Source organism: Hemitrygon akajei, chromosome 14 (genome assembly GCF_048418815.1).
Source record: "Hemitrygon akajei chromosome 14, sHemAka1.3, whole genome shotgun sequence".
Lineage (NCBI taxonomy): Eukaryota > Metazoa > Chordata > Chondrichthyes > Myliobatiformes > Dasyatidae > Hemitrygon > Hemitrygon akajei.
This window is the reverse complement of record NC_133137.1, coordinates 6,428,870-6,455,722: the sequence shown is the minus strand read 5'-3', so window position 1 is coordinate 6,455,722 and position 26,853 is coordinate 6,428,870. Positions and strand designations below refer to the sequence as shown.

The 26,853-nt window shown below is 40.1% G+C and overlaps 1 protein-coding gene across 1 annotated transcript in view; it reads left to right on the top strand.

Annotated features, from left to right (window-relative positions):
• The window catches only part of sppl3 (signal peptide peptidase 3), a 182,506-nt gene that overhangs the window by 59,959 nt on the left and 95,694 nt on the right, over positions 1 to 26,853 (top strand). Inside the window, exon 2 of the mRNA XM_073065430.1 lies at positions 8,756 to 8,833. Coding sequence (XP_072921531.1) covers positions 8,756 to 8,833 — 78 coding nt within the window. The remainder of the gene's footprint in view (positions 1 to 8,755; positions 8,834 to 26,853) is intronic.

Here is a 26,853-nt window from a genome sequence, read left to right as displayed (position 1 = left end):
CTGTACAATTAAAAAATTGATTTTATTTCTAAAATTAGAGCCAGCGGCTTTTAATCAGATGCGCTCTGTAGTCCGGAATCTACGGTATATTGTGCCTGAGGAGGCAGTCAGTCTGTACTATTATTCCAAGTATGGACCGATTCAAATAGAGCATCATTTATGCTCTATTATGGGGAACAATGAAGAATAAAGAATGAATTTTAAGTCCATACTTACAATTGCCTGTCTTTCATTTTCAAGTTATTATAGGCAGCACTAGTCCAGCTCTGATTGGCTGAAAAATGCTAATAATAATCATCACTTAAAACTTCACTAGCCCATCATTGAAATGAGTCCTTGCTTTCAAGGACTCATCTCATGTTCTCGATATTTATTGATTTTGTTTTGCTATTATTTCTTTTTGTATTTTCAGTTTGCCGTCTTTTGCATACTGGTTGAACACCCAAATTGGTACGGTCTTTCATTGATTCTGTTATTTATTTATTGAGTTTGCCCATAAGAAAATGAATCTCAAAGTTGTACAGTTACAAGAAAGTTTGTGAGCCCTTTGCAATTACCTGGTTTTCTGCATTAATTACTGATAAAATGTGGTCTGATCTTCATGTAAGTCACAATATGCCTAAACTAATAAGACACAAACAATTGTACTTTTCATGTCTTTATTGAACACATTGTTAAAACATTCACAGTCTGGAAAAGGTATGTGACTTATTGTATTTAATAACTGGTAGAACCTCCTTTAACAGCAGTAACCTCCACCAAATATTTCCTGTAGCTGCTTGACCAAACTTGCACAACAGTGAGGAGAAATTTTAGCCCATTTCTCCACACAAACCTGTTTCAGTTCATCAACATTTCTGGGATGCCCTGCATGAACAGCTCTCTTCAGGTCATGCCACAGCATCTCAATTGGGTTAAGGTCTGGACTCTGACGACTTGGCCATTACCAAGCAAGAATTTACAGTACTTATTTCTAAACCATTTGGTTGCTGATTTACCCTTGTGTTTCAGATCATTGTCTTGGTGCACCATCTAACTTCTATTAAACTTCAGTGATGCTCCGCTACTCTGATATTCTCCTTTAAAAATTTGATACAATTTGAAATTCATTGATTCCTCAAGCTGTCCAGGCTCTGAGGCAACACAGCAGTCCCAAACCATGATGCCCTTTTTTCCCCAAACATAGAGGTGTGCATTTCTGCCAAAAAGTTCAGCTTTTGTCTCGTGTGTCCACAGAAACATTGTCCCATAATCATGGAACATCCAGCAGGTCCTTTGCAAACTTGACGTGCAGCAATTTTTTTTTTCTTTGGAGAGCAGTGGTTTCCTCAGTGTCCTTCCATAAACACCATTCTTGTTTAGTGCTTTTCTTACAGAGACTTTATCAAGTTCTAGAGTTTTCTGCAGGTTTTTACCTTTGGGTTCTTTTTCACCTCCTTCAGCATTGCATGTTGTGCTCTTGATGTGGATCTGTGTAGGACGCCCACTCCTAGGGAGAGTAGCAACAGGACTGAATTTCCTCAGTTTGTAGACAATTTCTCTTCCTATGGACTGATGAACACTTGGGTCTTTAGAAATGCTTTTGTAGCCTTTTCCAGCTTCATGCATCTCTACAATTCTTCCCCTAAGATCCTCTGAAAGTTGCTTTGATTGAGACATGGTGCACATAAACAGATCTTCCTGGAAAAGAGCAGACTGTCAGTAATCTGACTTTGTGTGTCTTTTTTTTGTATAGAGCAGGGCATCTTTACAACCCACATCTCCAATCTTATTTCATTGATTGGAGCACCTGACTCCAAAGACATTATCCCAGAGGTTCACACACTTTATTGAACCTAGATTGTGACTGTTTAACTGGTGTACTCAGTACTGATGAGAAGTACAGTTGTTTGCATGTTATTACTTTAGGCAGTTTGTGTTTGTCTATTATTGTGACTTGGATGAAGATTAGATCACATTTTATGAGTAATTAATACACAATCCAGGTATTTGCACGGAGTTCACAAACTTTTCCTTGCAACTGTATATGGTGACATATGTACTTTGATAAATTTACTTTGAAAATATTGTTCAGTCTGTACTGCTCCATTAGGCTTGAGTTATGATGAGATTTATTTCAGATATTATAATAATTTAAAATGTGTCCACATTAAAAAGACATTGAACAGAATTATTTGTTCACAATTCCTTTGCTTTTCAAAATAATAACATGCCCACATAGGACAATCCAAACTAGGGCTGTGGAAAAAGGGCTATCTTTTAATTAGGAGGGTAATCAAGATTTCAAAGGCAAGAGTTTTGCAGCATTTCCTCTGAGTTGAGGAGCAATCAGTCAGCAAGAGGCAGTGCATAGAAAGAGCTACTTTTCAGTCATGTCCACGTTCAAGATTTACAAGCAGAGCTTTGCGTTAGTTTTCTCTGAATTGGACAGTCCACACCAGGGCTGCATAAAAAGAGGAGTGACTAGTCAGCAAGAGGGATTCATCAGAAAGGGCAAATAAGAATTCAAGTTCAAGCAGAGCAGCCATTCTGTTGAGCATGCCAATCTTTAGAGTGACTGACTTAGGCTACGTCCACACTACACCGGATAAATCCGTAACCGAAGCTTTTACTCTGTTTTTACCCTCTGTCCACACTAAAACGGCCCCCAAAACCGGAGCTTTTCAGAAACACTTTACAGGGTGGGTATTTTTGAAAATGCTGCTCGGGCAGATCAGTGTGGACGGGGTAACCGGAGACTTCTGAAAACGCTGTCAGACGGCAGCACACCATTTCATTGTTTTCTTGAACGCAACCTAACAATTTCAGAACAGACAGCAATGAGACTGAAGCCAGAAGAGTTAGAAGTGTACTCACCAAATACTTTGACCCATAACTTACTGAATAAATAAGTATACTGTACTCACTTTGCCCTGTTTTCTGTCCTTGCTTGTATGAAGGTGGTTTACCTATTTATGCAAGTACTTCTCTGACAATAGATGTGTAACAGCCTAATGTAACATTGTATGGAAATACAAGACAATACTGATGCAGACATGTTTTACACATTTAGCAAGGTGCTTTATTAATGGAACAGAAAGTCAATTTTTCAATGTTCGTCATCAGCCAGGTCATACAGTCCGTGAACTCCCTGTCGGTTGCCTCCATATGCTTCAGTATTTGTTTTTTATTTACTTTTAAATCTTCCTGTGTGAGAGCCAACAGCTGCCCTTTGTTTAAGTTTTTCTAGTCTGTAACTGAACACGCGTCGTCTTTCACAGTGAGACTCAACACCAAACATGTCACTTGTTTTTGGTAGATGTGTCCTGCGCATGCGCAGTAGGAGGAGATTCGACGAAATCTCCATTTCAATGTGTATATAGATATTTTTAAAAACGCCTAGTGTGGATGTAGCCTCAGAGATCAGTTTTGGGTGAGGTACATTGTCTTGTAAGTTACTCTCTCTCTCTCTCTCTCTCTCTCTCTCTCTCTCTCTCTGCTTATTTGTGCATTCCTCACCAGCTAAGGCATTGTACAATAATGAGAATGGCTCCGGGGCAGTGTTATGTACTGTGTGTGGGTGTGGGAAGTCTGGGAGACATCTAGTTTCCCAGATAAACATTTGCATCAGGTGCAATGAACTGAAGCTGCAGCTAGATGACATTCAGCTCAAACAGGAGAATGAGTAGGTGATAGACAGGAGCTACAGGGAGTATTCACTCCTAGATTGCAGGAGACAGGTAACTGGGTGACTGTCAGGAGAAAGTGGGGAAATGCACAGCCAGTGCAGAGTACACCTGTGGCCATTCCCTTCAATAATAAGAATGCAACTTTAGATACTATTGAAGGGGACGACCTAGCAGAGGGGAGCCACAGTGACCAGCTCTGTAGCACTGAGTCTGGTGGTGTGGCTTAGAAGAGCAGGGAGATAAAGAGGACTGCAGTGTTGTTAGGAGATTCCTTAGAGGAACAGATGAGGTTCTAGGGGCGTGATAGAGACATCCAGGTGGTATGTTGCCTCCATGGTACCAGTATAGGGTTTCTCACATCTGGTCCATGACAATCTCAAGGGCAACAGTGAGCATCTGGAATTCTTGGTGCATATTGGTACCAATGACATGGGTAGACAAGGTGGGGAGGTCTTGAAGAGAGATTTTAGGGAGCAAGGTAGAAAGCTGAGAACTGGGACTTCCAGGGCAGTAATCTCGGGATTGCTGTCTGTGCCATGTGCCATCGAGTGTTAGAATAGAATTGATTTGGCAGGTGAATGCATGTCTGAGGAACTGGGACAGGGGATCGGGTTTATGGATCATTGGGATCTCTTCTGGGGAAGCTATGACCTGTACAAAAGGGGCGGGTTACCCCGATCCCGAGAGGGTCCAGTATCCTTGTGGGCAGGTTGGCTACAGAGTAGTTTGGGTGGGTTTAAACTGATTTAGCAGGGGGATGGGAGCAGCGATAGTGCTGAAGATGAAGCAAATTGTTTACAAACAGAGGGAATGTGTAGTGAGACTCCTAGTAAGGAAAGGCTGATGATAGGGCAAAATTGCAGTCAACAGGATGAGTTGCAATGCAAAAGGTGGACAAAATCGAAAAGAGTGAATACAGGACTGAAGGTGTTTATATTTGAATGGGTACAGTATATAGAATAAGGTAGATGAACTTGTAGCACAGCTACAGATTGTCATGTATCATGTAGGCATCACTGAATCATGGCTGAAAGAAAATTATGGCTGGGAGATTAATGTCCAAGGATACGCATTGTATCAAAAGGACAGGCAGGAAGGCAGAAGGGGTGTCATTGCTGTGTTGGTGGAAAAAAAATGAAATCAAATCATTAAAAAGAGGTGACATTGGTTTGGAAGGTGTTGAATTATTATGGATGGAGATAAGGAACTGCAAGGGTAAAAAGACCCTGATGGGAATTGTATGCAGACCCCCCCCCCCCCCCAAACAGTAGTAAGGATATGGTCTACAAATTACAATGGGAGATAGAGAGTGCATGCCTTAAGGGCAATGTTACAATAGTAATGGGGGATTTCAATATGCAGGTAGATTGAGCAAATCAGGTTGATGCTGGATTCCAAGTCTGGGAATTTCTAGAATGCCTATAGAATAGCTTTTAAGAGCAGTTCATGGTTGGGCCCACTCAGGGATCAGCTATTCTGGATTGAGTATTGTGCAATGAACCAAATAGATTAGAGAGCTTAAGGTAAGAGATCATAATGTGATCGAATTCACCCTGAAATTTGAGAAGGAGAAGCTAAAGTGAGATGTATCAGTATTACAGTGGAGTAAAGAGAATTACAGAGGCCTGAGAGAGGAGTTGGCCAGAAATGATTGGAAAAGAACACTGGCAGGGATGATGGCAGAGCAGTAATGGCTAGAATTTCTGGAAGCAATTCAGAAGGCACAGAATATAGACTTCCCAAAGAGGAAGAAGTATTCTAAAGGCAATATGACACAACTGTGGCTAATAAGAAGTCAGTGCCAATGCAAAAGCCAAAGAGAGGGTATATAATGGAGCAAAAATTAGTGGGAAGTAACAGGATTAGGAAGCTTTTAAAAACCAGCAACCAAAAAAGTCATTAAGAAGGTAAGGATGGAATACAAAAGTAAGCTAGCCAATAATACCATATAGAATACTAGAAGTTTCTTAAGATACATAAGGTGTAGAAGAGAGGTGAGAATGGATATCAACCACTAGAAAATGATGATGGAGAGGTAGTAATTGGGGACAAGGAAATGGCAGATGAACTGAGCAAGTATTTTGCATCAGTCTTCACTGGAGGGCATTACTAGTATGGTGGAAGTTCTAGGTGTCAAGGGTCATGCGTATGAAGTTACAATTACTGGGAAGAAGATTCTTGGGAAACTGAAAAGCCTCAAATTAGATAAGTCATCTGGACCAGATGGTGTACACCCCAGGGTTCTGAAAGAGGTGGTTAAAGAGATTGTGGAGTAATGATCTTCCAAGAATCACTAGATTCTGGAATGGTTCCAGAGGACTGGAAAATTGCAAATGTCACACCACTCTTCAAAAAGAGAGAGAGGCAGAAGAATATAGGCCAGTTAGTCTGACCTCAGTATTTGGGAAGACATTGAAGTTGATTGTTAAGGATGTGATTTCGGGGCTACTTGGAGGCATATGATAAAATAGACCATAATTGGTATGGTTTCCTCAAGGAAAAAATTGGTGTCAAATCTGTTGGAATTCATTGAAGAAATAACAAGCAGGATTGATAGTGGAGGGTAGGTTGATGTTGTTTACTTGGATTTTCAGAAGGCCTTTGACAAGGTGCCACAGATGAAGCTGCTTCACAAGCTACAAGCCCATGTATATTACAGGAAAGATTCCAGCATGGATAAAGCAGTGGCTGATTGGCAGGAGGCAAAGAGTGGGAATAAAGGGAGCCTTTTCTGGTTGTCTGCCAGTAACTAGTGGTGTTCCACCAGGGCCTGTATTGGGACCGATTAATTTTACATTATATGCCAATGACTTAGATGATGGGATTGATGGCTTTGCAAAGTTTGCTGACAATACAACAATACAAAGTTTGGTGCAAGGCAGGCAGTTTTAAGTAGAAAGTCTGCAGAAGAACTTGGGCAGATTAGGAAAATGGGCAAAGAAGTGGCAGGTGGAATATAATGTCAGGAAGTGTATGGTCATGCACTTTGGAAGAAATGAAGGAGTTGACTATTTTCTAAATGAGAGAAATACAAAAAACTGAGGCGCAAAGGGACTTGAGTCCTTGTGTATGATTCCTTAAAGGTTAATTTGCAGGTTGTGTCTGGGGCAGGCAAATGTGATGTTAGCATTCATTTCAAGAGGACTAGACTATAAAAGCAAGTATGTTATGTTGAGACTTTATATATAAAGCACTGGTGGGGCCTCATTTGGAGTATTGTGAGCAGTTTTGGGCCCCTTAGAAAAGATATACTGACAGTGGAGAAGTTCAAAGGAGGTTCACGAAAATGATTACAAGATTGAATGGCTTTTCATATGAAGAGTGTTTGATGGCTCTGGGCCTGTATTCACTGGAATCTAGAATGAGGGGTGATCTTATTGAGATCTATCAAATGGCAAAAGGCCTTGATAGAGTGAATGTGGAGAGGATCTTTTCTATGGTGGGAGAATCTTGACCTAAGAGCACAGCTTCAGAATTTAGCTAGAGAATGGTGAGTCTGTGGAATTTGTTGCCACAGGCAGCTGTGGAGGAGAAGTCTGTATGTATATTTAGGGCAGAGGTTGATAGATTCTGGATTGGTCAGTGCATGATGGCATAGGGAAGAAGGCAGAAGTTTGGGGCTGAGAGGAAAAATGGATCAGCCATGATGAAATGGCAGAGCAGACTAAACGGGCTAAATGGCTCCTGGTCTTGTTGCTTAAGGAGGTTTATAGTTTGGTTTAGGCATACAAAGGGCATTGAATGCTGCATATTAAGAGCTTGGTGATATATACAAGTAATTAGAATTGTTACAAGAGAAATATGTCAGAAACATCCTTATCTAAATTGAGGACCTTTTTCTAAGTCTTTTCAACAGGCAATTTGGGAGAACCACTTTCCCAGGTCATATTAAGCAAAAATGGCAAGGGTGCTGTTATCATAGTCATCATTATTTACAAGTTTTAGCTTACCTTTATTGTAAATTAAATTACAGCTGTTGGCCACCAAGTCCATGTCCATAGATTCAAACTCTGGTTTGGATCCCAATTAACCCATGTCATCTCTAGTTAATGTTTTTGAGATTATCCATTTATTTTTGACACATTGTGGTTAAAAGCAAAATCTCTACACCATATTTACCACTCAAGATCTAAGCAGGAATGCTTTTGTTTTGGAAGGATGGCCAGCATTATTACACATTCATGTGGATGCCTGTATTGGAGGATGATCGGAGAAAAGATTCGTATTGTCTTTCTCTTAACAAATTATGTTTGAAAGACAGCTTTGTGTAGTCAGGTGCTTTTTGAATGTATGTAGTGGCTTCACATTGTAGGAGAATGTGATGGTTAACTTGAGCAGTGCAACTGTCAGTGCAGTAAATCACTAATCATCTTGGTTGATGAAATTGTGCTGCCAGGGGGCTGCATGGGACACTGATCTTTCAGCATCCTTTGAATTCACCTCATAGAGGAAATGTTTGTTGGTTTAAAGAGCACCTGCAAATTGGAAATATGAGCTGAGTTGATTGACTCGGCTTGAACTTTCAAGCTTTTGACCTAAAGACTGAAGACTGAATAAAGACTGACATGTATAGCAATTATTCATGTATCATTCTGGGGTTGCAAAAGCATATAGTCTTGCTGTTCATTCACAGCTGCATTTATAATAAAGTGATCAGGACTGATAAAATTATGTTTGTGCCTATTTGCTCCAGGGATTACAGTTACTACTCCAGTCAGGTAACTTTGCAGAAACAATACTTGCCAGGCCTTGAACCTCTGGCGAGTGTTGCTTAGCTGGACAATGGAACAGATCAATGAGCCACCAAGGGTGTTCACTGAAGTCAGTATTTTAGAATAATTCATTTATGAGACGAGAGATTTGCTGGCAAGAATTGCTTTTTTTACTGTCCATCCCTAATTGCCCTTAAGGTGGTAGAGAGCTTCTTGAACCACTGCAGCATTTTTGATAAAAGTACTTCCACTATTATTTCAACCCTGCAATGAAGAAATAATGTTAAAATATTGCCAAGGTAGGATGATACAATAATGTAGTGCTTTGTATTTTTTTTCCAAACATTGTAATCTGAATTTTATTTTCTTCTTTAGGGCTTATTCCCTCGTGGACTCGAGTCAAGTCTCTACCTTCCTCATCTCTATTCTACTCATTGTCTATGGAAGTTTCAGGTAAGTGTTTATGTTTTGGAACAATGTATTGGAGCAATTTGGAACAATGTGGTTAATGCAGACATACTGTTGATACATTAGTATTTGCATTCTAGAGAGATAGGATTTATACAAACAAGTGATTGGGAGAAGATTATAATTTCCGGATAGCTACACACCCCTATGTCTGTGCAGGTAGTGGTAGTGCTTCCGAGCTCCAGTGACTCTCCACCTGTGCTGTTGGTATAGGGTCTACATACTCTCCCTGTAGTTACATGGATTTCCCCTGGATGCTTCCATTTTCTTCCATGCACCAAAGATGCACTCAGTGGCCAATTTATTAGGTACACTTGTACACCTCATAAATGCAAATATCTAATAAACCAATCATGTGGCAGCCACTCAGTGCATAAATACATGCAGACTTGGCCAAGAGCTTCAGTTGTTGTTCAGACCAAACATCAGAATTGGAAAGAACTGTGATCTAAGTGACTTTGACCGTGGAATGATGGTAAGTTTGAGTATCTCCGAAACTTCTGACCACCTGGGATTTTCATGCACAACGATCTCTACTAAAGAGAATGGTGCATGAAACAAAAAAAGGTTCAGTGAGTGGCAATTCTGTGGGTGGAAACGCCTTGTTAATGAGAGAGGTCAGAGGAAAATGGCCAGACTGGTTCAAGTTGATAGGGAGACAACATTAACTCAAATAACCACTCATTACAACGGTGGTGTGTAGAAGAGCATCTCTAAACGCGTAACATGTCAAACCTTGATGTGGATGGGCTACAGTGCGGAAGATCACAATGGGTTCTACTCCTGTCCCTAATAAAATGACTACTTTGTGTATTTAGGAATAAAGTATGACTTGTGGCTAATGCAGATATACTTTTGAGGCATTGGTATATTCTAGGGAGATGGGATTTTTGCAAACAACATGCCCACATTGAGGTGACTGGGAGTAGATTTTAATTCCAACAAAGCTAAACATCTGATAGGAAGTGCAGTGGTAGAGTAGGTAGTGTTGGTACCTCCGTTCCAGTGACCCAGTTTCAATCCACCCCACTTATGCCATTTAACTGGAGTTGGCGTACTCACCCTGTAGCTACAAAAACTTCCATTGGGTGCTTCCATTTTCTTCCATGCCCTAAAGATGTGTTTGCTCTTAAATTGTTCTAAGTGCTGTTGGGTGGCAAAGTAAATAGGAGTCATAGAAAATTATAGCACAGAAACAGGCCCTTTGGCCCATCAAGTCCATGCCGAACCATTTAAACTACCAAGTCCCATCTTCCATTTTAATTCTCATCAGCTGCATGGCAATAGAAAATCCTGAAACCTAGTGGTTTTTTTGTCAGTGGCTTGAGTAATGCCTCCCCATAACCCCTCTCCATATTACAAGTTTGACTAAGTTACCATTCAAATGTTAACACTAGAACAGGAATGGAATTGAGAGATTGCTGCCAAGGGCTACCTTTCACACATTATAAATGGTGCATTGGATTTCTGTCTATAGTAAGAGGGTGAAAGACGTCCAGCAGCCCTGGTTATCAAGAGAACTGTTCACTCTCACCTCCCTAGGTATTTCCTAGCACAGGTCCTCCCCAATTTAGACCAAAAGACCATATAAGACAGGACCAGAATTCGGTTATTTGGCCCATTGAGTCTGCACTGCCATTTCATCGTGGCTAATCCATTTCCCTCTCACTCCAATTCTCCTGCCTTCTCCCTATAACCTTTCCTTCCCCATACTAATCAAGAACCTATCAATATCCACCTCTACAGGTGATTATGTGTATTTAATTTCAGTACTGCTGAACATTTGGGAAGCTGTTGGGATGGATTTACCAACTGTCGCAAGAATGCGGGCATTTTCCGCCATCTGGGAACTCAGTTTGGCCTGAGTTATGAACAGTTCATAGAAATGGAACACTGTCATAGCCTGGGAAGTACCTGTAGTAAGCTGGGAGACACAACAGGAAACTAGCTAAGCTATTATAGGATTTAGTGGTCTATGAATTTATAATAAATTACCCAATTGTGATATATTTTAAGGGAATACAGTATTTCTTTAAAAGACATGTTATCTAAAATGTTTTAAACGCACAGAAATGAAGAGAGACATTTTAAAAATTAGTAACAATAAACATTACTAGTCTTGGCCTCATAATGGAAACTTGTAAATTCTTTGCTTTAGTTCATTCCAAACCAATTATTACAAAAGTGTACACTACCCTTTTAAATGGGTCACAAGTGTGTGGAAGAGGGAAAATTTTCCACAAAAATTACCTGATTTTCTGCATTATTTACTCTTAAAATGTGATCTGATCTTCAGCTCAGTCACAATAATAGACAAACACAATATCCCAAAACTAATAACTCACAAATAATTGTACTTTTCAAGTATTTATTGAACACATTGTTTAATCATTCACAGTCCAGGCTTAAAAAAAAGTATGCAAACCCTTGTATTTAATAACTGATAGAATCAAATGGCAGCAATAACCTGCACCCAACATTTCCTGTAGCTGGTGATCAGACTTGCGCAACAGTGAGGAGGAATTTTAGACCAGTCTTCCAGATAACACTGTTTAATTCATCAATATTGGGGTACCTTGTTTGAACAGCCCTCTTCAAGTCAAGCCACATCATCTCAATTGGGCTAAGGTCTGGATTTTGACTTGGCAATTCAAAACCACAAATTTTCTTTTTTAAACCATTCTGTTATTGATTTACTCGTGTTTTGGATAATTGTTATTGTTGCATCATCCAACTTCTATGAAGCTACAGTTGATGGACCACTACCCTGACATTCTCTTGTAAAATGTCTTGATACAATTTTGAATTCATTGTTCCCTCAGCGATTGCAAGATGTCCATGTCCTGAGGCAGCAAAGCAGTCCCAAACCATGATGCTCCTTTCACCATGCTTCACAGTTGGGATGAGATTTTGGTAGTGGTGTGCACTGCTTTTTTCGTCCAAATATAGCAGTGTGCATTTCTGCCAAAAAGATTAACTTATGTCTCATCTGTCCATAGAACATTGTCCCATAAGCCTTGTGGAGCATCAAGTGGTCTTTTGCAAACTTGGCATGCAGCATTTTGTTTTTTAAAGATATCAATAAATTAGAGAGAGTGCAGAGTCGATTTACTAGGATGTTACCTGGGTTTCAGCACTTAAGTTACAGAGAAAGGTTGAACAAGTTAGGTCTCTATTCATTGGAGCGTAGAAGGTTGAGGGGGGATTTGATCGAGGTATTTAAAATGTTGAGAGGGATAGATAGAGTTGACGTGAATAGACTGTTTCCATTGAGAGTAGGGGAGATTCAAACGAGAGGACATGATTTGAGAGTTAGGGGGCAAAAGTTTAAGGGAAACACGAGGGGGTATTTCTTTACTCAGAGAGTGATAGCTGTGTGGAATGAGCTTCCTGTAGAAGTAGTAGAGGCCAGTTCAGTTGTGTCATTTAAGGTAAAATTGGATAGGTATATGGACAGGAAAGGAGTGGAGGGTTATGGGCTGAGTGCGGGTAGGTGGGACTAGGTGAGATTAAGAGTTCGGCACGGACTAGGAGGGCCGGAATGGCCTGTTTCCGTGCTGTGATTGTTATATGGTTATATGGTTAAAGAGAGCAGTGGTTTCCTTTGTGTTGTCCTTCCATGACCACCATTCTTGTTCAGTGTATTTCATATAGTGAACACATGAACAGAGACTATAGCAAGCCCTGGAGATTTTTGCTGGTCTTTTGCTGTTACCCCTGGGTTCTTTTTCATCCCTTCAGCATTGCACGTTGTGCTCTTGATGTGGTCTCTGCAGAAATGATGAGTAGCAATGTTACTGAATTTCCTCCATTTGTAGACATTTTCTCTTACTATGGACTGATGAACACTCAGGTCTTTAGAAATGCTTTTGTAGCCTTTTCCAGATTCATGCATCTCAACAAATCTTCCTCTAAGATACTCTGAAAGTTGTTTTGATTGAGGCACGGTACACATAAATAGATCTTTCTTAAGAGCATGTTCTGTCAATAACCTGACTTTGTGTGTCTTTTTTATGGGACAGAGCAACTCTACAACTGACACCTCCAATCGCATCTCATTGATTAGAATACCTGACTCCAAATTGTTTTTGTAGTAAGCATTACCCCAGAGATTCACATACTTTTTTTGAACCTAGACTGTGATTGTTTAAATGGTATACTCAGTATTGACGAGAAGTAGTATAATTGTGTGCTGTTAGTTTAGGCAGATTGTGTTTGTTTATTACTGTGGTGTAGATGAAGATCAGACCACATTTTATGTGTGAAATTGCAAAAGGTTCACAAACTTTTTCTTGCAACTGTACATTTTCATCCAGGTTTTATATAAAAAATTATATTTATATATAATTATATAATCACTAACAGCAGAATTCCGAATACAATCCCTGCAGAACACCACTAATCCGAGCTAGAATAAGTCCTTTTGACCACTATGTTCTGTCTTTTAAGGCCTGTTCTGAATCCAAGCAACCAACACACCATGGATCCCTATGCATTTTAATCTCCTGATGAGCATCCCATGAGGGACCTTGTCAAGCACTATACTAAAATCCATGCGGACAACATCCACAGCTCTACTTCGTTCTCGTTCTCGTACAATCATTCTCGTAACCTTGTGTCAAAAAATTGAATTAAGTTAGTAAGACATGTCTTGCCCTGCACAAAGCTAAGCCATGCTCAATTAGGCCATTGTTTTCCAAATGCTTAAATTCAGAATCAGAATCAAGTTTATTGTCACCGACATGTGACGTGAAATTTGTTAACAGCCAGCAGTTCAATGCAATACATAATCTAGCAGAGAGGGGAAAAAATAATAATAAATAAAATAAAACACAATAAATAAACAAGTAAATCATTACGTATTTTGAATAGATCTTGAAAAAAATGTGTAAAAACAGAAATACTGTATATTTTGAAAAAAGTGAGATAGTGTCCAAAGTGTGGTAGCTTCTACTTTGAAAAAGGACCACTTGACAACTTCGTGCCGGAAGGAACAATTTTATCTGGGATGGCAAGGCCGATATTTACATACAGAGGCTTTCAGTAACCCATACAGCATGGCAGAGAAACTATATACGATGCACACCAGAAGTAAAAAGAACGGAAGTAAAACCCCGCCAACCTTGGAACCAGTCTCTCTTTAAAAACGGCTTCCCATAATGGGAGTATTGCTATATTACTATTATCCTAATTAGTATTAACTTTCTTTTAATAATGCTCACATTACAACACAAAGCTTCAATGTCCATTTAGGAATCAGATGGCAGAGGGGAAGAAGCCGTTCCTGAATCACTGAGTGTGTCTTCAGGCTTCTGTAACTCCTACCTGATGGTAACAGGGAGAAGAGGGCATGTCCTGGGAGCTGGAGGTCCTTAATAATGGACACTGCCTTTCTGAGACACCGCTCCCTAAAGATGTCCTGGGTACTTTGTAGGCTAGTGCCCAAGATGGAGCTGACTAGATTTACAACCTACAATTTGAAGGACACGGACAGTATCTGAGGGAAAGAAGTCATAAGCACTTCCAGATTGAGTGGAGTCTAAGAAGGCATATTTAGAGGGAATAGGTTCAAAGGAACAAGGAATGTCTCATTGTTGAGTTCGAGGCAGGCATCAAAAGGGTGGAGGGTATTTTTTGTCATGTCTATATTGTCTTGAGAAAAATTTTAGTTTATGAGTTAGTCTAGAAGAAAATATCAGTGGTTTGGGAAGCTTGGAGTAGAAAAACACATGTCAGAGGCAGCTCGCTGGGTGGTCTCAGGATTAATGATAAATCCAAGAGTTCAAAGTTATTGTAGGTTAGAGAGAGGGGTGGGGGTAGGAGAGAGATTTTGGAAGAAGTATTATTTTCTTTACCATGAAGTAGTAGGAACAGTTTTTATTTTTCTATGGTCCTATAACATTTAGGAATTTAGGGAGATTGAGAACCTGATAACTTTGTGGACTGTGGTAATGGAGAATGCCTTAAACTATTGGTTTGCCAGATCTGTTACACTAAGGGAATGAAAGTGAGATCTGAAGCAGGAGATTACATTACAGCACCAGCGACCTGGCTGCAATTCCAAAATGCCTTTTACTGTGCTGTATTTCCAGTGATGGCAGTATCAGTGCCACAATTTTGGCTTAGGAAATTTATTTGGGGAAGGATATTATAATGCAGAACCATGAATTGCTGGTTTCTGAATTAAACATTGACAAATGTAGAGTGTACTATGATATTTATTAGGGTCTCAAAATTATTGTTGATAATTACCTATTTTATATTGTGCTGAGCTACGGATGCTGTCCACTTAAATCATTTGTTTTCTTTAAAAGGTCACTTGTATTCCATCAGAGTTGTACCTGTCCTAAAGTGACAGTCCAGTTGAATGCAGGGATAATTGGAATTGTCAAAGTCATTGGACCAAATGGAGCTTGGTTTGTGGTCCCTGCCCTATTCACACTTACCCAGGTGGAGTGTGCAGGTTTAGATGTGCTCATTCTTCAACCCCAGGAGCTGTGAAGTGAGATATAACAGCAAGTAGGCCTCTAGTCAAGGTTGGAGGCTGTATTGTTTTTAGAATGTATGCTATTCAGAGACACTTTTTAAAAAATTCACTTTCCTAGGAATATTTTTTAAAAATATTAAAACTAGAAAATATGATAAGACACATCACCAAAAATGATTCAAGATAGTTTAATGTCACAAGATGGTTTAATTTCTGTACACAAGTGTAGAAGAGAATGAAACGATTGTTACTCTGAATCCAATGCAGCACAAAAAGAAACACAAGATGAAGAACATAATAATAATAACACAATAAATTTAAATAGAAATATACGATTGTCCATAAAATGATACTAGGCACAGGAGTACCTGTACATTAGGTGACTGACAGGAAATAATAAAGTAGTGGTGGTGGGTGGTTTGGGGAGGGGTGGATTAGAGGGTGGAATTGTTGTTCAACCTTGGAGAAAGTACGTAACTGTTTTTGAGTCTGGTGGTCCTGGTGTGGATGCTATGTAGCCTCTTCCCTGATGGGAGTGGGACAAACAGTCCATGAGCAAAATGGATGGGATCCTTCATGATGTACCTGGCCCATTTCTGGCACCTTTCTGTATATACATTATGTCCTTGATAGTAGGTGGGCTGTTCACTGTAGTGCAGCTTCTGTACCAAACAACGATACAGATTGTTACGATGCTGTCTACTGCTCATCTGTAGAATGACTTAAGTATGGATGTGATTAGTCCATACAATAAAAAAATATAACACTGATATTTTTTTCCACCTAAGATGGGAATCCTGATAAAATGAATAAGGATTTTAGTCCTGCTTTAGGTTTGAATTCCATAATGTGCGAGCTCTGCCTTTGGACTCTGTATAAGGAGTCTAGTGGAAAGTGGAACTTAAGGCTGAAAGAGATTTTTCATTTTAATTCCTTAGAAAGTATTAATCATTAATCTGGTAAATTGGAAGTGATGTCCTCTTCTCATTGTTACCATCAGGTAGGAGTTACAGAATCCTCAAGGCACATACTCAGTGATTCAGGAACAGTTTCTTCCCCTCTGCCAACCGATTCCAAAATGGACATTGAACCCTTGAATACCACCTCACTCTTTTTATTATTTCAGTTTTTGTACTATTTTTAGTTTAGCTATTTAATATATATGTGTATGTATATGTATATATGTGTGCATATATTTGTATATAACAGTACATGCATTAATATAATATAGAAGAATATAGTAAATCAATTACAGTAAGTATTATCGTATATTGCATTGTACTGCTGCTGCTGCTAAGTAGACACATTTCACACATGCTAATGATGTGAAACCTGATTTTGATTCTGATGTGGGAGATCTGTGTGGAATTGGTGGAAGCTTACAGAGGAATCAGGACACCCAGGACATTGGACAGGCGAATGAGAAATTGACCAACAGTGACCTATTAGTCTTTGATTGCTGTAAAATAATCAAATTAATTATTTGACATAATTTCTAAAATAATCACTACATTGATAGTTTAGTCAGTTATCGCTTAGAAGTAGATAATACTCGCTATTTTGATTGTATAGTAATTCTTAAAATTTATCATGCTTTGGAGTTCTGAAGATGTTTGAAATTCAACAAGAAAAACATCAGGCCAGTGAACTTTTGAGTGTTTGGATTAAAACTAAGTAATTTAGAATGCTGGAAAGTTTTTAAAAAAAAAACTGTTTAGAGGTATGTTTTGGAACATTAGATGCATTTCTTTTGTGAGCCTGCTCACACGTTTGTTAATGAATTCCAGTTTGTTAAGTGAAGGTGCCTAGTTTTTTCTATATTTGCAGTTAAAGTTTCAATAATAGACCAACTCAGTGCTGATATGCTCACAAGTTGTTCCATTTCTGTGTTGTTGCTTACTAAAATGAGTCTTCTAAGTTAACAGAGGTGAAGGGCAGATTGAGTCGGATTGGGGAGGAGAACGAGTTGGTGAAATGTGTGGAATGGGGAGAGGGATGGGGTGAAAATGACAATTTGGGAGGGAGGGAGAGGGAGCAAAACTCACTGAAAGGGGATTGGAAAATAGATACTGTATCATTTACAAGTAGGAAAATTTATTTTTTGCGTGATGTTTACAACAATAGTGAAATCAAAGGATCCTTTACTCTTCACATAGGTTATTAGATTGTGTTACATGCTGACATATGATTTGTGCCACTTCCTTTTGGTTTATAAATTTTAGCTTTGTAGTTTAAGACATAAATTATAGCAAGGTATGACTCGGATCCAATTACTCCCACTCTTTCTCCTCCTCATTATTCCCACACTGCCAATCCCATAACAATCTATTGAACTAATGGTTATGTTTTGCTTGAAGACTCTCACTTTGTTTTCACCCTGTGTGGAATACCATACAAGGTGCATAAAATATAAGTAAATCATAAGCACAAGATCCTGCAACTGCTGCAAATCTTGGAGAAACATATACAAAATGCTGGAGGGGCTCAGCAAGTTGGGCGGTGTATCAAAGGGTGTAGTATCTTTCCCTACCCCAGGCCCTATACGCTTTTATCCCCCATCAGGGAGGTCACAAATAATATCCACTACTTTCTGGATGACAAACCTCTACCCCTCCTCTACCACCCTCTGGTGGAACTGCTTCTCACCTTCAACAATTTCTCTCTTGATGCCTCCCATTTCCTCTAAACCCAAGGTGTAGCCATGAGCACCTCCGTGGGTCGTAGCTATGCCTGCCTTTTCCTCTGCTATGTGGAAAGCCCACGTAGCACACCTACACTGGTAATGCTTCCCAACTCTTTCAGTGCTACATTGATAACTGCATTGGTGCTGCTTCTGCCATCCATGCTAAGCTTGTCAGTTTCATCGACTTTGCCTTTAACTTCCATCCTGCACTCAAATTTACTTGTTCCATCTCTGAAGACAGAACTATACTGATATCTTTTACAAACCTACTGGCTCTTACTGCATTGACTATACTTTTTCCCACCATATCTTAAGTAAAAATGCTGTTCCCTTTTCTTAGTTCCTTTGTCTCTGCCACATCTGTTCTCAGGATGAGAGCGTCTGTATTGACCTCCTTCAAAGAAAGGAGTTTACCATCCACTACCATTGATGCTGCATCTCATCCGTTTCCTGCACATCTGCCCTCAGCCCATCCTCCCACTGCCTTTATAAGGATGAAGTTCACTTAGTGCTAGTCTCCATGAGCCTTTGTATCCACCACATTATTCTCTGTAACTTGTGCCATCAACAACAGGATCCTACCGCTAAGCACCTTTCCTTTTGCACCCCCCCACCCACTCTCCGCTTTCCATAGTGATCAATCTCTACATGACTCCCTTGTCCACTCATTCCTCTCTGCTGATCTCCCTCCTGACATTTATTCCTGTAAGCGGGACAATTGCTACACCTGCCCCTACACATTCTCCCTCACCACAATTCAGGGTCCCAAACAGTCCTTCTAGATGAGGCAACAATTCACCCGAGAGTCTGTTGGGGTTATCTTGTATCAGCTACTCCCACTGCTGCCTCCTCTACATTGGTGAGCATCTTCGCTCTGTCGGGTACAAAAGGCAGGATTTCCGGGTGGCCAACCATTTCATTTCAACTTCCCTTTCCCATTCTGGTGTGTTGCTCCACAGCATCTTCTGCTGCCCACTCTCTGGTTGGAGAAGCAACACCCCATATTCCATCTGGGTAGCCTCCAGTCTGATGCCATGAACATCGATTTCTTTAACTTCTGGTAATTGCTCCCTTGTCCCCTTTTTTTCCCCCATTCCCCATTCTGTTTACCCTCTTGTCCCTTTTCTCACCTGCCCATTTCCTCCCTCTGGTATCCTAACTCCTCCCCTTTCTCCCATGGTCCACTGTCTCATATTAGATTCTTCAGCCCATCATCTCCCAACTTGTTACTTCGTTCCCCCCACCCAACCACCTTTCCCCTGACCCTACTGTTTTATTCTGGCCTCTGCCCCTTTCATTTCCAGTCCTGTTGAAGGGTCTCCACCCAAAGTATTGACTGTTTATTACACTCCATAAATGCTGTCTGACTTCCTGAGTCTCTCCTGCATTTTGTGCATGTTGCTCAAGGATATAAGCAATACATTTTTACTTGCTCTCTTCAGGGCAAGTATACAATGTAAAATGAACTCACTGCCCAATGCTAAACTCAGTTTTTATTTAGAGAACAAATATGTGGGTGAAAACAATTTTAATGAATTTACTATGTGCATATTATTTTATATACTTACATTTTACTACTGTTGTTAAATAAGGAACTCAATAACAAACGAGCAGAATCCTGTAGATTAGGTTGAGATAATGCCCATTTTAATTTCTTTCGGTAATATCGGATACGGGATAATTGTTGGGGAAAAATCCAGAATAATTTTTTATTGAGTAATTTAAGAACTTTTTAATGGCACTTAGAAGACCTTCGTTTAATAACTCATTTAAAATGTAGTCATTTTAACATCTCTGTAACACTCTTCGGAAGGGTACTAAAATGTCACAGTAGCTTATCGGTCTGGATCAACAGAAAGTAGATTGCCATTCTTCCTGAATTTATTTTGTTTCTTTTTATCAATTTTTCCCCGAGTCATGGTAATCAGTCAAGCCCTGTTTTATACTTTGTCATAAAATCTATTTTTTTTTGCCATGTGACTGCCCACAAAAACTTGCAGTTCGTCTTGGCAGTTAGTTTCTGATGTTGCAAGCACTGCGTCAACTGATATCTAATAGCTAATGCACCCTGAATTGCATTGCTTTATATTGTATCAAAGTAACACACACAAAATGCTGGAGGAACTCAGCAGGCCAGGCAGAATCTATGGAAAACAGTTAAACAGTTGATGTTTCGGGCCAAGACTCTTTTCCATATCTGCTGCCTGACCTAATTTACTCCAGCACTTTTTGAATTTGAATTTATTAAAATCTTACATCTGTCCCACAATGTAAGGGAGTAAAAATCTTTGTTATGACTCTGTTGCAGTGTACAAATATGTGAATTCATAAGTCTAATGGCTTGTAGAAAGAAGCTGTCGCGTAACCTGTAGGTCCTGGTTTTAATGCTGCAGTACCATATGCCAAGCAGAAGCAGCTGAAGCAGTTTATGGTTGGGGTGACTGTTGTCCCTGATGATCTTCCAGGCTTTCTTTATGCACCTGCTGCTATAAATGGCCTCAATGGAGGGAAGTTCACATCCACAGATGCACTGGGCTGTTCATACCACTCTCTGCAGTGCCTTGTGATCAAGGTTGCTGCAGTACCAGGCCATGATACAGCCAGTCTGGATGTTCTCAGTGGTGCCTTGTAGAAGGTCTAGAGGATTTAGAGGCTTATGCTGAACTTCTTCAGTTGCCTGAGGTGGAAGAAACGTCGTTGTATGTTTTTACACACTATCTCTCTGACAACAGTCCAGCTGAGATCTTTAGTGATGTGTATTCTGAGGAACTTGAAAATACTCGCCCTCTCAACTGCAGTCCCGTTGATGTTGATCGGGGTGAGCTCATCTCCTTTCCTCCTGTAATCCACAATCAGATTTTTTTGTTTTAAACATTGAGGGACGGGGTGTAATCTTGGCACCACTGTGTCAGGGTGTTAACCTCTTCCCTGTAGCCTGTCTCATCTGCAGATTGGAGCTGTATGTGGCAGCACAGCTGTGGGTGTAAAGGGAATCGAGGAAGGGATTGGGGACACAACCCTGGGGGGCACTTGTGTTGAGGGGCAGAGTTCAAGTTCAAGTTGCTTTTATTGTCATTTCGACCATAAACTGCTGGTACAGTACACAGTAAAAATAAGGCGACATTCCTCCAGGACCCTGGTGCTAAATGAAATGACACAAAACTATGTGAGATAGCACAAGGCTACACTAGACTATGTAATACAACATAAAAACTGCACTAGACTACAGACCTGCACAGGATTATATAAGGTGCACAAAACAGTGCAGGGCAGTACAATAATTAATAAGCAAGACAATAGGCACAGCAGAGGACAAATTACAATACAATAATAAATTATGTAGATGTCAGTCTAGATTCTGAGTACTGAGGGGTCTTATGGCTTGGGGGAAAAAACTGTTGCACAGTCTGGTCGTGAGAGCCCAAATGCTTCGGTACCTTTTGCCAGATTGCAGGAGGGAGATGTGTTTGTGTGAGGAGTGCGTGGGGTCCTTCACAATGCGGCTTAGGAAGCTCTCACCACATCCTATGTAGAATGTGGTGAGGTTTGGGGGGGGGGGGGGGTTGGGAAATGGAATTTTCTCAGCCTTTGCAGAAAGTAGAGACCCTGCTGGGCTTTCGTGGCTATGGAGCTAGTGTTGAGGGACCAGGTGAGATTCTCCACCAGGTGAACACCAAAAAATTTGGTGCTCTTAACTATCTCAACGGAGGAGCTGTCAGTGTTCAGCAGAGAGTGGTCGCTCCGCGCTCTCCTGGTGAGAGAGCCTATCCTTACCACCTGTCAGCGATCTGATAGGAAGTCTAGGATTCAGCTGCAGAAGGGGGTGGGGGGGGGGGGGGGTGCAGGCTGAGGTCTCTGTATTTTGTGTACTGGGTTTCCAGTGTCTGCAGACTTTCTCATGTTTGGTCATTGTATCCATTTTGTGACTAATTCCCAGGAACTACTAATAAACTTCTGCTTTGTATTAAAATATGCATTGCTTCTGAGTAGTCTTCAAGAAGTGGTGCCTCCAGAAGGCAGCATCCATAACTAAAGACCCTCACCATTCAGGCTGAGCCACCTTCTTGTCACTACCACCAGAGATGAGGTAATGGAGCCTGAAGACCAACACTCAATGTTTTAGAACCATCTTGGTCCGTGAACATCATCTTATTATTTGTTTCTTGCATTAGTGTTGTAACTTACAGCAATTTTGTCTTGCCCTGTACTGCTGTTGTAAAACAACAGATTTCATGACATATGTTAGTGATAATAAATCTGATTCTGGTTCACTTGTTTTCTAAATGTTGTTATTGAGATTTTAACTGAAATGTGTACTGATCCTGCTGAGCTGGCAGTGTGTTTTAATCTGCATTGTTTTGTGCTGCCTGGAGATTAGATCTAAAAATCAATTATCCATTAGTAGGATCATCATTCCCTGAGTGGCTCTTCATTCTTTGTGCAACATTCACCACAAAGGTATTTCAGGGATCAGTACCAACTCATGTTTATATAATACCATAACATGCAGGAAATTTAAATCTCCAGTAAATTTGTTAGTAATTAGCTAAATAGATACTGAACTATTGAAGGAGATATTAGGAGATGTGATTTGAACAAAGGGGTGACTAAAGAATGTCAGAGCAGAGAGCCTGGGTAGTTGAGGACACATTGTCAACAAAGAGGGATTTATAAGTGGCTGGTGTCTGACTAAGGGTTGAAAATTTTAATAGGTGTGGAACATTTTTTATGTATGCTGGCTGCTGTGCTGCTAAGTAAACCTAAGTAACCTTAAATTTAAGTAACCTTAAATTAAGGGTAGCTGCTGCCAGCAAAATCAAACAAGAGAAAACCTGCAGAGGCTGGAAGTCCAAGCAACACACAAAATAATGCTGCTGGAACATCGTGGGCCAGGCAGCATCTATGAAAAAGATCTCGGTCCACAACGGCTACTGTTTACTCTTTTCCATAGGTCCTGCCTAGCCCGCTGAGTTCCTCCAGCATTTTGTGTGTGTGTTGTATGTGTCAAAGATTGTCATTTACAGAAATAACACCAGACAGCAGAAATCTTTCTTCCTGAATACATTTGGGTTTATCTTACGGATTTTGATCTGATCATGAAAATCACCATGAATACCATTTATCTGAAGTCACCTGTATTTGTTATTTCAAGTGAATTAAAATGTTGCCACATTGTAAGCTGAAAAGTTTTCTATCTTGTCCAGGCATGCCTCGGCATGTTTAGTCAGGGTGGATGCTGCATGGCAGGACAGGTTTTTGAACGGCTATAAATTTCCATGAAGGATTTCAATATTTGAGACAGTCATTTCCCAGAATAACTGATGACAAGGTTAAGGAAAACATTTTTGTTGGTCCACAAATGACAGGCAATCTGAAAAACTTCTAATGGGACTGGAGAAAATCACATGGGAGACATTCAAGGATGCTGTTGAAAAAAATTCTTGATAATTACAGAGCACCAAACTAGGTGCAGCTGGTTGGTAAAACCATGAAGTGCAACAGGTACCTAAAGATTCATTTTTTGCATTCCCATTTAGACTTCTTCACTGCAAATCTTGTTGCTGTCAGTCACAAGCATGGTGAAAGATTTTACCAGGAAATTGCAATTCACAGAGAAATGATATCAGGACAACTGGAATTCATCAGTGCTGACTGATTAATGTTGGGCACTTAAAGGAGAAGTCTCAGATATTGAGTACAAATGAAAACCATCAACAAAACATTTTTAGCTTAGTTGAACTATTGGAAAGTGCCAGCACCATTTTTTCAAATAAATGCATTATATTTAATAAGTTAATTTCTTGTTTCTTCAAACTCCTGCATGATACAAGTATTCTGAAATTGTATGTGTTCAGCTTCAAGTGGTCTATCATAAAGAAAAAAAATTTTGGGGAAGCAACACCTTTTCAAAAAAAATTGTAACAACCATTCACGTGTGTGCATGCAAACCTAGTAAATGCATGTTTGGAAAAAAGGAAGAAGCATATCATAGAGTAGTTTATTAGACCAAGTGAAGTTTTGTTTAGAAAAGCACACACTGAGCTTTTATTTTCTTCAAAAAATTTCCCCTCACGATACGTGATTATATTTTAGTGACAGAGGTACTGAATCTCAAAGCTATCAATATTTCAAGTTCATAGTAGCTAAAAGCTATACAAAGAAAAGATGAGCCACTGTGGGAATACAGGATGATCTAAAAGAATGATCGACGATGACTTACATTGACTCTAGTTTTATGGAGTGGGAGATACCCAGGTGTTGGCTCTTTTTAATGTAGGACATCTATTTGCATACCAGACACAACATAGATTTTGCAGGAAAGGGCTGATGGTGTACAATGCACTCGTGGACATATGTATGTACTGTACATGTACAGACACACATTTTGAATACAGTACACACATATTGATATGCAGTGGCAAGCAGAAGTTTGGGTACCCCTGGTCAAAATTTCTGTTACTGTGAATAGTTAAGTGAGTAGAAGATGAACTGATCTCCAAAAGTCATAAAGTTAAAGATGAAACATTTTCAACATTTTAAGCAAGATTCGTGTATAATTTTTGTTTTGTACAATTTTAGAGTGAGGGATAAAAAAGGAAAGGAGCACCATGCAAAAGTTTGGGCATCCCAAGAGATTTGAGCTCTCAGATAACTTTTACCAAGGTTTCAGACCTTAATTAGCTTGTTAGGGCTGTGGCTTGTTCACAGTCATCATTAGAAAAGGCCAGGTGATGCAAATTTCAAAACTTTAAAAATACTCTGACTCCTCAAACCTTGTCCCAACAATCAGCAGCCACGGGCTCCTCTAAGCACCTGCCAAACACTCTGAAAATTAAAATAACTGATGTCTACAAAGCAGGAGAAGGCTATTAGAAGATAGCAAAGCATTTTCAGTTAGCCGTTTCCTCAGTTTGTAATGTAATTAAGAAATGGCAGTTAACAAGAACAGTGGAGGTCAAGTTGATGTCTGGAAGACCAAGGAAACTTTCTGAGAGAACTGCTTGTAGGATTGCTAGAAAAGCAAATCAAAACCCCTGTTTCACTGTAAAACACCTTCAGGAAGATTTAGCAGACTCTGGAGTGGTGGTGCATTGTTCTACTGTGCAGCGACACCTGCACAAATATGAGCTTCATGGATGAGTCATCAGAAGAAAACCTTTCCTGCGTCCTCACCACAAAATTCAGTGTCAGAAGTTTGCAAAGGAACATCTAAACAAGCCTGATGCATTTTGGAAACAAGTCCTGTGGACTGATGAAGTTAAAATAGTACTTTTTGGCCGCAATGAGCAGAGGTATGTTTGGCAAAAAAAATGTGCAGGATTTCATGAAAAGAACACCTCTCCAACTGTTAAGCACGGGGGTGGATCGATCATGTTTTGGGTTTGTGTTGCAGCCAGTGGCACAGGGAACATTTCACTGGTAGAGTGAAGAATTAATTCAATTAAATACCAGCAAATTCTGGAAGCAAACATCACACCATCTGTAAAAAAAGCTGAAGATAAAAAGAGCAAACACGAGGAAATCTGCAGATGCTGGAAATTCAAACATTCAAACTGGCCTGCTGTGTTCCACCAAGATAAAAAGAGGATAGCTTCTGCAACAGGATAATGATCCTAAACACACCTCAAAATCCACAATGGACTACCTCAAAATGCGCAAGCTGAAGGTTTTGCCATGGCCCACACAGTACCCCCGACCTAAACATCATCGAAAATCTGTAGATAGACCGCAAAAGAGCAGTGCATGTAAGATGGCCCATGAATCTCTCAGAACTAGAAGCCTTTTGTAAAGTAGAATGGGCGAAAATCCCCCAAACAAGAATTGAAAGACTGTTTGCTAGCTACAGAAAGCGTTTACAAGCTGCGATGCTTGCTAAAGGGGGTGTTACTAAGTACTGACCATGCAAGGTATCCAAACTTTTGCTTCAGGCCCTTTTCCTTTTTTGTTATTTTGAAACTGTAAAAGATGGAAATAAAAAAGTAATGTTGCTTAAAATATTCAAGAAATGTGTTATCTTTAACTTTATGCCTTTTGGAAATCAGGTCATCTTTTACTCGCTTAGCTATTCACAGTAACAGAAATTTTGACCAGGGGTGCCCAAACTTTTGCATGCCACCGTATACACTTGGCACAGATGTGTTATTCATCAGTCTTCACCCTCTCCTACTTCCTGTCATCCCGCACACACGTCCCGTTCTCATGCATCTCATTCACCCACCCAGTGCACATTAGGTCTGCCAGTGGGGTGTGAATCCAGCACATCTTTCCATTAACAGAAGTTTCTTACTTGACCACTGCCATGACTCAGAATATAAAAATATCCTAAAGTTCACTGCGCTTGTCTTCTGCATTGAAACAATACAAGAATAGGGCTAAACCTGGTGAGGTTTTGTTTTTCTTGATGGAATCCAAGATACTCCATCAAGAAAAACAATATGGAACTCCAATGAAAAGTGTGTTAAAATACTGTGGTCTGGGACTGTAGTAAGTGAGGGTTTTGACAGCAAAGTGAAGCAAGACCGGAATTGGACAGAAGTGAAGGGGGTAGTAAAGGCTTCCTTTGGAAATGGCACAGTTACGGAGGCCAAAATTCATTTTGGCTTCAGTATAATGCCAAGGCTCTGAGTTATCCAGAGCAACACAGACAAAATGCTGGAAGAACTCAGCAAGTCAGACAGCTTCTATGGAAAGGAATGCAGTTAAGGACCCTCACCCTGCCCTTCTCTATTACTACCATCAGGGAGAAGGCACACACTCAATATTTTAGGAACAGATGCTTCCCTTTGCCATCAGATTTCTGAATAATCATGAACTCAGGAGCACCACTTCAGTCTT